The sequence below is a fragment of the Hyla sarda genome, chromosome 12 (assembly GCF_029499605.1).
Source record: "Hyla sarda isolate aHylSar1 chromosome 12, aHylSar1.hap1, whole genome shotgun sequence".
Classification (NCBI taxonomy): Eukaryota; Metazoa; Chordata; class Amphibia; order Anura; family Hylidae; genus Hyla; species Hyla sarda.
Genome location: NC_079200.1, coordinates 63,782,601 through 63,794,213, shown reverse-complemented (window position 1 = coordinate 63,794,213; position 11,613 = coordinate 63,782,601). Strand labels below are relative to the sequence as shown.

The 11,613-nt window shown below is 47.8% G+C and overlaps 1 protein-coding gene across 8 annotated transcripts in view; it reads left to right on the top strand.

The window, feature by feature from the left end:
* Positions 1-25: 25 nt before the first annotated feature.
* NKAIN4 (sodium/potassium transporting ATPase interacting 4) overlaps positions 26-11,613 on the top strand; it is an 89,181-nt gene continuing 77,593 nt past the window's right edge. For 2 of the 8 annotated variants that reach the window (XM_056548916.1, XM_056548915.1), the window contains exons 1-2: positions 2,340-2,432; positions 8,529-8,575. In XM_056548916.1, the coding sequence (XP_056404891.1) occupies positions 2,355-2,432; positions 8,529-8,575 (125 nt within the window). In that variant the 5' untranslated portion in view covers positions 2,340-2,354. Of the gene's footprint in view, positions 236-2,339; positions 2,433-4,512; positions 4,595-7,683; positions 7,717-8,528; positions 8,576-11,613 lie in introns of those variants that run through there. The other 6 variants (XM_056548921.1, XM_056548924.1, XM_056548925.1 and 3 more) reach the window with 5 other exon arrangements.

Here is an 11,613-nt window from a genome sequence, read left to right as displayed (position 1 = left end):
AGATTTATGAGGTGGGCGTGGCTACGCGCGTGAGGTGAAAGAATGGCGGGTGATTCACCTGTACACTGCACCTCATACATGTCTACGAGCTGACACCATGGAGCCTGGATGTCACGTCAGCCTCCTACTCATTTCAATGGGAGTCTGCTGCTCTGTTCACACCTTAGAGGTTTAATGCGGAATTTCTGACAAGGAATTAGATTTCTGCAGAAGACTGAACATGTTCAATTCGAGGGCAGGTTTACACTACGTTCCTATATAGGTCACTCTGTATGGAAGTGTTTCCCAACCAGTGTGCCTCCAGCTGTTGCGAAACTACAACTCCCAGCATGCCCGGACAGCCAAAGGCTGTCCGGGCATGCTGGGAGTTGTAGTTTTGCAACAGCTGGAGGCACACTGGTTGGGAAACACTGCCGTACGGCCACAGAAAGCGATGGGGTCCGCTCTCCCATGGCCGGTGTAGAATGCTTTTTTTTACCATAGAATGTAATAGGGCGACTCCTCACTTTCCTCAGAATATTTGTACGGAAAATCTCAAAGGCGGCGGAATTTAAGCCGAATTCTGCATGAGAATTCCGCATGGATTTATAGCCCATTCACTTCAATGGAATTCCTGCAGCAGAAATTCTGCGGGAATACAAGAATACTGACACTAAATGGGAGACTTTTAAGAATATTTTAAACTCTCTCACTGTAAGATGTATATACCATATGGGAATAAAAGGGTCAGAAATAAAAGAAAACCAATATGGAGGAATAAAAAGGCTAAGGGGGCAATAAATGACAAAAATAAAGCATTTAAACTACTAAAAGAGAACAGCAGTGAAGAAGCATTAAAAAGCTATAGAGAAAAATGTAATATATGAAGAAAAAAAAACAGATAAAAGCCGCAAAAATAGAGACAGAAAGACTCATTGCCAAAGAGAGTAAAACTAACCCCAAAATGTTCTTTAACCCCTTCCCGACCCATGACATACATGTATGTCATGGGTCGGCTCCCATTCTATAACGTGGGGCCACGGCGTGGCCTCTCGTCATAGCGGGTCGGGCCCGGCACCTAGCAACGGCCGGGACCCGTGGCTAATAGTGCGCGGCAGTGATCGCGGTGCCGCGCGCTATTAACCCTTTAGACGCGGCGTTCAAAGTTGAATGCCGCGTCTAAAGTGAAAGTAAACTAATGCCGGTTAGCTCAGGGAGCTGCTCAGGATCGCCGCGGCAAAATTTTGCCGCGGCATCCCGAACAGCTTACACGACATGTGTTCTTTATTCTTTGGGTCAATACGATTAAAATGATACCCATGATAACATACCGTATTTATCGCCCTATAGGACGCATCGGCGTATAAGACGCACCCAATTTATAGGTGCAAAATCTAAAAAAATAAAGATTTTGAACCCAATAGTGGTCTTCAACCTGCGGACCTCCAGATGTTGCAAAACTACAACTCCCAGCATGCTGGGAGTTGTAGTTTTGCAACATCTGGAGGTCCGCAGATTGAAGACCACTGCATAGGAGGTAATACTCACGTGTCCCCGCCGCTCCGGACCCGTCACCGCTGCCCTGGATGTCGCTCCATCGCTGTCGCCGTGTCCCCGTCGCTCCGGAACGTCTCTGCTGCCGGCCGGGTATCCTCGCTCTCAGTCGCCGTCATCACGTCGTTACGCAAGCCGACGCACGTACGCGATGACGTGATGACGAGGAAGGAGAGCGCCGGCCATACAGGGGATCCCTGAACGGAGAAGACACCGAGGAGGCAGGCAAGGTCCCTCCCAGTGTCCTGTAAGCACTTACCCGGCTATTCAGTCGGGCTGTTCGGGACCGCCGCGGTGAAATCGTGGTGGTCCTGAACAGCCCGACTGAACAGCCGGGTTAGTGTCACTTTCCCTTCAGACGCGGCGGTCAGCTTTGATTGCCGCGTCTGAAGGGTTAATACAGGGCATCACAGCGATCGGTGATGTCCTGTATTAGCCGCGGGTCCCGGCCGTTGATGGCCGCAGGGACCGCCGCGATAGGGGTGTATTCGCCGTATAAGAAGCACCGACTTTTTCCCCCCAGTTTTGGGGGAAGAAAAAGTGTGTCCTATACAGCAAAAAATATGGTACATTTTTATTACTGTTGCGCTTAAAAAAAATTGCAAACTTTTTAACCAAATTAGTACGTTTAAAATCCCCCTATTTTGAAGATCTATAACTTTTTCATTTTTCTGTATAAGCGGCAGTTCGAGGGCTCATTTTTTTTCACGCCGTTCTCCGTATGGTCAAAGAAATAATAACATAGCACTCCACTTTGCGGTGAAAATAGTAGTAAATTTTATTCCTGCAAGCCAAAAATATATGTGACGTTTCGGTCAAACATGACCTTCCTCAGACCGGATTGCTGCGGAGGAGAGGTGGAGTTAAGGAGAAGACGGTATGCTGTGACCGTGTGGCAGGTAAGTAGAGATGGCGACAGAAGTTCTCCGTATGGTATCATTAACATTTTATTTTAATAGTTCAGATATTTACGCACGCGGCGATAACAAATATGTATATAAAATATTTTTTAACCCTTTTTGGGGGTGAAATAGGGAAAATGGGACAATTTACGTTTTATTGGGGGAGGGGGTTTTTCAATTTTTTTTTACTTTTTAATTTTTTTAATTTTATTTTTTCACTTTAATAGTCCCCATAAGGGACTATTTATAGCAATCACTCGATTGCTAATACTGTTCAGTGCTATGTATAGGACACAGCACTGATCAGCATTATCGGTCATCTTCTGCTCTGGTCTGCGGGAAGGCAGATCAGAGCAGAAGACGCCGGAAAGGCAGCGGAGCCAGGTGAGGGGACCTCCGTCTGCCTTGCTGGATGATCGGATCGCCGCGGCAGCTCTGCGGGCGATCCGATCATCCATTTTAGTGACCGCGATGCTGCAGATGCCGTGATCTGTATTGATCATGGCATCTGAGGGGTTAATGGCGTAAATGTACGTCCTGGTACGATCAGCAGCTGGGACTTGCCGTGCATGATCCGGGCATCGATCCGATGCTCGCAGTTATGCTTAGGACGTAAATAAACGTCCTGGTGCGTTCAGTACCACCTCACCAGGACGTACATTTACGTCCTTCGTCGTTAAGGGGTTAAGGCTTTGTTACGTTCCAAGAGTGGTGTGGTTTCCAAAATGGGGGTCACATGTGGGTATTTATTATTTTGCGTTTATGTCAGAACCGCTGTAAAATTAGCCACCCCTGTGCAAATCACCTCAAATGTACATAGTGCTCTCTCACTTCTGAGCCTTGTTGTGCACCCGCAGAGCATTTTACGCCCACATATGGGGTATTTCCGTACTCAGGAGAAATTGCGTTACAAATTTTGGGGGTCTTTTTTTCCTTTTATCTCTTGTGAAAATAAAAAGTATAGGGCAACACTAACAGGCTGGTGTATCCCCCAACTTTTCCTTTTCATAAGGGGTAAACAGAGAAAAAGCCCCCCAAAATTTCTAACGCAATTGCTCCCGAGTACGGAAATACCCCATGTATGGCCCTAAACTGTTTCCTTGAAATACGACAGGGCTCCGAAATGAGAGAGCACCATGCGCATTTGAGGACTAAATTAGGGATTGCACAGGGGTGGACATAGGGGTATTCTACGCCAGTGATTCCCAAACAGGGGGCCTCCAGCTGTTTCTAAACTCCCAGCATGCCTGGACAGTCAATGGCTGTCCGGAAATGCTGGGAGTTGTTGTTTTGCAACAGCTGGAGGCTCCGTTTTGGAAACACTGCGGTATGATACGTTTTTCATTTTTATTGGGGGGGACAGTGTAAGGGGGTGTATATGTAGTGTTTTACCCTTTATTATGTGTTAGTTTTTAGGATACATTCGCACTGGTGGTGGTTTACTGTGAGTTTCCCGCTAGGAGTTTGCGCTGTGGCCGAAAATTTGACGCAGCTCAAACTGGAAGCAGGAAACTCACTGTAAACCTGCCTGTGTGAATGTACCCTGTACATTCACATGGGGAGGGGGCAAACCTCCAGCTGTTTCAAAACTACAACTCCCTGCATGTACTGACAGACCATGCATGCTGGGAGTTGTAGTTTTGCAACAGCTGGAGGCACACTGGTTGGAAAACCTTCAGTTAGGTTCTGTTACCTAACTCAGAATTTTCCAACCAGTGTGCCTCCAGCTGTTGAAAAACTACAACTCCCAGCATGTACTGATCGCCAAAGGGCATGCTGGGAGATGTAGTTATGCAACAGCTGGAGGTACGCAACTACAACTCCCAGCATGCCGAGACAACTGTTTGGCAACAGCTGAAGGGCTGCAGTTTGGAGATCACTGTGCAGTGATCTCCAAACTGTGGCCCTCCCAGGTGTTGCAAAACTACAAATCCCAGCATGCCCAGACAGCAAACTGCTGTGTGGGCATACTGGGAGTTGTAGTTTTGCAAGACCTAGAGGACCACAGTTAAGAGATCACTGCACAGTGATCTCCAAACTGCAGCCCTCCAGATGTTGCTAGGCAACCTACCGGCTTCCGTAGTCTGCTCCAGGGAGCAAGCCGCACGTCATCGCCGCCCGCTGCTGCCTCTGATCATCGCCCGCTGCCGCCACCGATGGTAAGTGACCTCCGGCGCTGGTCACCTACGGTTCCCCTGCTCTGCCCGGATTACCTTGGGTGGACAGAGCGGGGGAACCGAACTTTAACCCCTGCCCCGATCTGCTGTTGGTTTGTCGCTTCTGACCCACTAATAGCAGGGATAGGAGGGGTGGCACCCCTGCCACCTAACTTCTATCTCTTCAGGGGGACCGGGGGTGTCTTGGACACCCCTGATCCCCCTTATTTTCCGGGTCACCGGAGACCGGTATTACTCGGAATTGCCGCAAATCGCCTGTGTGAATCACCGGTGTCTCAGGACCCCCCTGGGCATTGGCATGGGATGCCTGCTGAATGATTTCAGCAGGCATCCCATTCTGATCACTGCCCAGCAAGCTGCGGTGATCGGAAATGCGGAGGGCGTACAGGTACACCCTCTGTACTTAAGTGATAAGACGCGAGGACATATCCTACGCCATCCATCCCCAACAGGTTAAAGGGGTATTCCAATCCATAAGGTTAGGGGATCAGATGTCTCTTTGCAGGGGTCCTGCCGCCCTGACCCCTGTGATCACGGTGCAGCCCCTGGCATCCTGTGCTGGGCGCTTCTCCGGTGACGTGATACCATGGCCACGCCCCCTCCATTCATGTCTATGGGAGGGGGCATGACGGCCACCACGCCCCCTCCCATAAACATGAATGGAGGGGGCGTGGTATGAGGTCATGAGGATAGGGGATAAGATGTCTAAAGTCTGAATACCCCTTTAATAAAACCATACAGGGGAATACCTAGAAGAAATAGCAGACTCTTGAAGGGGCCCCTCTGGCCGTGTACGTTTACCAGCTACATGTGGAAGTTACGGGAGAGACACAGTATCCTGCCAAGTCACATTTACAAAATGAAACTAGAATGCCTAGTGTGCCCTTAGACATTAAGGAATAGTGGATACCAAAACTAAAAGCCCCTACTAGTGTAAACTTATCCTGTGCAGGTAACATAAATGTAAATGTAGGTCAAAAAATATTTTTTTGTTGAAACAGTTACTAAATTTGACAAAAGTGTATACGCAACTTAGGGAAACTGTGGTACAATGTCTTAACCGAATGGAATATATATATATATCTTTCATTTCTATGTGATGTTTTTATTACATTTCTATGTGATTTAAGATGTATTGTCTAATGTATTGTCTAATTTTTGTACTTGTTTCTATTAGTAGATATTTTTTGATCTTTATACGCCTGTCCTAGCTGCTATTGAGGTTTAAGAACTGTGTAACAAATAGGCTAAGAACTGCAATGATACTCCAGTCCAGATGCTAAACTATCAGGTTTCACAATACAAACTAAATTCTTGCAGATCCATGATCAGACTCCAAAATTGTCAGACCCTCAGACAAAGTCCTTACATTATTACACTCCAAACCCTTACATTTTTTGTCCTCAGACCAGACCTCCTGAATTACAAGACTCCAGACCAGAATCCTAAATGATTAGATGAAAAACAAGACCCCCTATATTTTCAGAATCCAAATTGGCATGTCGCATAGTTGAAACAGAGGATCCCCTGCTTTAACACTGCTACACACAGCGATCCCTTGCTCCACAGTCATTCCCATGTTGCATGTAAAAAATAGGGATCAAATGTTAGAGCAAGCTTGCTTGGGTGACGCTGTAACATTCTTGACACGGATAAAGAGGCAGCAGAAAGACTGTGGGGGAGATTTATCAAAACCTGTCCAGAGGAAAAGTTGTCCAGTTGCCAATAGCAACCAATCAGATCGCTTCTTTCATTTTGCAGAGGCCTTGTTAAAAATGAAAGAAGTGACCTGATTGGTTGCTATGGGCAACTGGGTAACTTTTCCTCTGGAGAGGTTTTGTTAAATCTCCCCCTGTGTTGCATTTTTCGGAGATGCACCGCTCTCTATGGCCCCTTTAATGACCCTTATTGAATCCTTTGGCAGCTATTCTGGCCTCACCATCAACTGGGATAAGTCCACGCTCCTTCCCCTCGACCCTCTTCCTCCGTTGCCAGGGCTCACTAGAGTTGGTCTCCCCATAGTCTCCAGATTTAAAGGGGTACTCCGGTGGTCAACGTGTTTTTTCCGTTTTTGACTAACCCTATTTGTTTTGTTTCATTTCTATTCTTGTTGTTTAGCCTACTCTATTTCCGTTCTTTGTTGTATTTTTATCCCCCACTTTGTTTTCCTATCTTTGCTTCTATTTCCTGTTTCTTGCTGTGCTGAAAACTACAAATCCCAGCATGCCAGCCTTGCTGGTTTAGGGCGGCTCCTTTTTTTTTTTTGTTCCGCACTTTACCCATCCTACTATTTTCCCGGGTCAGCCCCCTTATACACAGCACACTAATATAATCAGTCTGTGGTATAACACCAGCATGCTGCCTCTGTAGCCTCCTGGGGGTTGTAGTTCACCACACCTCTGTAGGGCATTCACCAGTGTTTCCCAACCAGGGTGCCTCCAGGTGTTGCAAAACTACAACTCCCAGCATGCCCTGACAGCCTTTGGGCATGCTAGCAGTTGTAGTTTTGCAACAGCTGGAGGCACACTGGTTGGGAAACACTGGTGTAACATGATGTGTTTGCTGAATAGGCTGGAACAGTGTTTCCCAACCAGGGTACCTCCAGCTGTTGCAAATCTACAACTCCCAGCATTCCCAAAGTCTGTCATGGCATGCTGGGAGTTGCAGTTTTGCAACAGCTGGAGGCACACTGGTTTGTAAACACTAGCATACACACACACACACAACAGGGACTACAACTCCCAGCATGTGTCATTCAGGATTCCCCCCTCCCCCTTCACATATAGAGATCATTCCCAGTATGAGATTTATTCCCCTGCAGTCCATACATCCCCAGCCCGTGCACCTTCTCATCCTCCCCTTCAGATAACACTTATCTTCTCTGTGAGGTCCTTCTCCTGTGCAGACCTTCGTCTTTAGAATACAGAGCAGGGGGGAGGTGAGGAGCTGTGTACTCAGCTGGATGAGATGAGGGGGCGTGGCTTATTTCTCATGCAAACAGAAAAAAATAAAAGCTGTGACATCTTGTCTACAACAGACTCAGAACTGTGGACAACAGTAAAAGAAAACCCTCTGAACTACAGAACTTCCTACCCAACAAACAGGTAAGAAAAACACATACATGCTGCCAAAACATATAACACATGTATATTGAAAAAAACTAAACTTACAAAGAGGTATCTGGGGAGAAAAAAGGAAAAAGACCGACGGACAGCGCCTCATGTATTACCCAGGGGTAAGAGAGTGGTGAGTGGGGGGCAACCCCGTGGAGCTTATAGATGGCTGCTCACCTTGTAATAGTATCAAATGCGCATGTAACCCACAACCAAAGTTGGGGTGCTAGGTGTACGAGCCGCTGCTGAGCCAAAGGGTTGCAGGAGCAGACAAGGTCGTCCTGGAGTGGGTAGTAGTAGCAAGGCAGGAAAAAACCCTTGAAGTTGGCACTGCTGACTCAGGTGTGAAGGATAAGGTGAAGCCAGAGGTATTGAAAAGGTCCTCAGCAGGACAATTTATTAATAGAAAATAAAAAAACAGACAGATGACACGTTTCGGGAGGATCCCTCCCTTCCTCAGATCAGGGTCTGAGGAAGGGAGGGATCCTCCCGAAACGCGTCATCTGAGGAAGGGAGGGATCCTCCCGAAACGCGTCATCTGTCAGTTTTTTATTTTCTATTAATAAATTGTCCTGCTGAGGACCTTTTCAATACCTCTGGCTTCGCCTTATCCTTCACACCTGAGTCAGCAGCGCCAACTTCAAGGTTTTTTTCCTGCCTTGCTTCTACAAACTTACAAAGAAGATGCCATATAGTCCAAAAAATTAACCACCGGAGTACCCGTTTAAGTACTTAGGTGTGTATGTCACTGCCAACCTCTGTGACTATATTAACCTCAATCTTGTTCCGCTATTGGACCGCAGCTCCCAGAAAGTGGTTACTTGACGCAAGCTCCCCTTCTCTATGGTGGGTAAGTCTAATTTTCTTTAAAATGGTCCTTATGCCCCAGTTTCTTTACATTCTGTATAATACCCCTTTTTGGATCCCTATGAAGTACTTTCTTAGGATCCAGGCTCTATATAAGGAGCTCATTTGGAATGGTAAATCGGCTAGAATCCATCTTGAAACGCTACAACGTGGCAAGGAGGAGGGTGGTTTGTCTGTCCCTAACCCGTGGTTATATTTCTTGGCGTCACAGATCCAACAACTAAAGGGGTGGGCGCAGTATACTACTATGGGACGTACGGGCGATTTAATCTCTAAGCGTATAGGTGGTGTGACCCCTATCTATATGTTGGAAATGGCTGCACAGACTCGTCCCCCAGACCTCCCCCCTACCTTTGTCCTTGTCCGTAAGGTCTGGATGAAGTTTAAGATGCTCATGCACTATCCTGTCTTTGTAACATTCTCTCCTCTGTGGTACAATCCAGATGTTTCTGAACTGTCCTCCCTGACAGATGTTACCTGCTGGATTGCACGTGGGATCCTGTACCTTTCTCAGGTGTACAATGGGATTGAAGTCATTTGCTCAGCTGCAGGAGGATTTTCAATTGCCACATTCATTTTTCTATCGCCACCTGCAGCTGAGACATCCCTTAGATACGCAGTCTCGGACTTGTAACTTGACTATTGGCTCATCGGTGGTGGTGGACGATTTATTTACTCAGGTTTCGACCAAGGGAGTGATATCTGTATTGTATAGAGACCTACTGTCCTCTTATCATGAAGCATACCCTTTGACGGTTAGGGATAAATTTCAGAGGCTCACCGGGTGTCCCAAATTTTTCTACTGCATCGAGTGTATCGCACTCCTACATTTCTTCATAAGATCTGGGTACGGCCGGACTCCTGCTGTCCTCGCTGCTCTATGTGTGATCTATGTCTATATGTCTGATCTATGCTCTATGTCTGATTGATGGATTGATACCCCCGGGTTATAATCTACATATTTACTGAGGACCCCCATGGAGGTGCTACTGGGGGGATCTGGGGTGAATACACGTTAAGTGTATTCGTATTTTTTCTGTTTCTGGTGTTGTTCAGTCCCATAGTACTGATCAGCATTTTTCTGTGGTGAAGGCGCTTTTTTGGGGACACAGCCATGCAAGGCCAGAAACCTCCTCTGCTCCTGACTCTGTGCCCCATGCTAGTATGAGTCCCCCTGGCGCTCATACTAGTCAACACCCCAGCCAAGTTTACTGGTGCCTGGTACCGGTGAACCAGTGGACCACGAGCCTGAGTTTGTTGGCGACTCAGGAATCAACATTGACATTGTGAGGTTCACTGAAATGGACTATTTCATTTTTTTTTTCAGTGATGACTTTGTCGATCTGATGGTTGACCAGACGAACCTGTACGTCCAACAGTTCGTCGCTGCAAACCCGGGCTCATTTTTAGCTGGGCTAGTTCCCAGTCAGTGCAGCTGAAATTTTTTGGGGCCTCGTGCTGCATATGGGCCTAGTTAAAAAACCCAGTGTCAGGCAGTACTGGAAAGGATACGTCCTCTACCACACTCCGCTCTACAGTATGGCCTTGGCACGTCCCCGGTTCAAGGCCATTCGGAAATGTTTGCATTATGCTGATAATGCGGCATGTCCCCTCGAATTTTGGGAGGCCTTGTTCCCTGGGCGGGAGGTCGCTATTGATGAGTCTCTCATCAGCTTCAAGGGGAGACTCAGCTTCCAGCAGTACATCCCATCCAAGCGGGCGCAGTATGGCGTGAAGATGTATAAACTTTGCGAGAGTACCTCAGGGTACACTTGCAAGTTTATGGTGTATGGGGGACGAGATTCCCGTATTGAACCCCCAGAATGTCCCCCCACTCTGGGTGTGAGCGGGAAAATCGTTTGGGGCCTTTTGCACCCATTGCTAGATAAAGGTTGCCACCTTTACATGGATAGCTTTTACACTAGTATCCCTCTCTTCACATCCTTTGCCGCCAGATCCACGGGCGCTTGTGGGACAGTCCGGAAGAATCAAAGAGGCCTTCCGCCCCATCCCCTGCAGACTCCTATCCCCCGGGGTGAGTCCCGTGCCTTTTCCCATAAAAACCTGTTGCTGGTCAGGTATAAGGATAAGAGGGATGTCCTTATGCTCACCACAATTCATGGGAACGGCAGCACCCCTGTCCCTGTGCGAGGTACCGCGGGACTATTCTGGACTACAATCGGTATATGAGGGGGGAGTTGATCTCTCTGATCAAGTCCTGAAGCCATATGATGTAATGCGGAAAACTTGGACATGGTACAAAAAAGTTGCTGTCTACATGGCACAGGTTGCCATGTATAACTGTTTTGTACTGTGCCAGTACGCTGGCAACACAGGGACATTCCTGCAGTTCCAAGAGGAAGTTCTAAAGGCCCTCATCTTTGGTGACCGCCAAAGAGAGGATGAGAGCAACTCTGGAACTTCAGTTCCCCGGACCCTCAGAAAAAATGCAGGGGGTTTGCAGTTGCCTCAAATGCGCAGCGCTCTCTCTCCACCTGAGCAGGGTGCGCATTTGAGGTAACAGAATAGGGACGGCCACACACATCACATTCCCAGAATGATGATTCAGAGCATAGGGTTTGGGACGGGCATGAGTTTTACTTTTGGCTATACTAGAATTCTAGTAGGTCTGCATATACCTATGGGGAGGGGGGGGGTGTAGGTCTGCATATACCTATGGGGAAGGGAGGGGGTGTAGGTCTACATATACCTATGGGGAAGGGAGGGGGGTGTAGGTCTGCATATACCTATGGGCAAGGGAGGGGGGGTGTAGGTCTGCATATACCTATGGGGAAGGGAGGGGGGGTGTAGTTCGGCATATACCTATGGGGAAGGGAGGGGAGGTGTAGGTCTGCATATACCTATGGGGAGGGGGGGGTGTAGGTCTGCATATACCTATGGGGAGGGGGGGTGTAGGTCTGCATATACCTATGGGGAGGGGAGGGGGGGTGTAGGTCTGCATATACCTATGGGGAGGGGGGTGTAGGTCTACATATACCTATGGGTAAGGGAGGGGGGTTG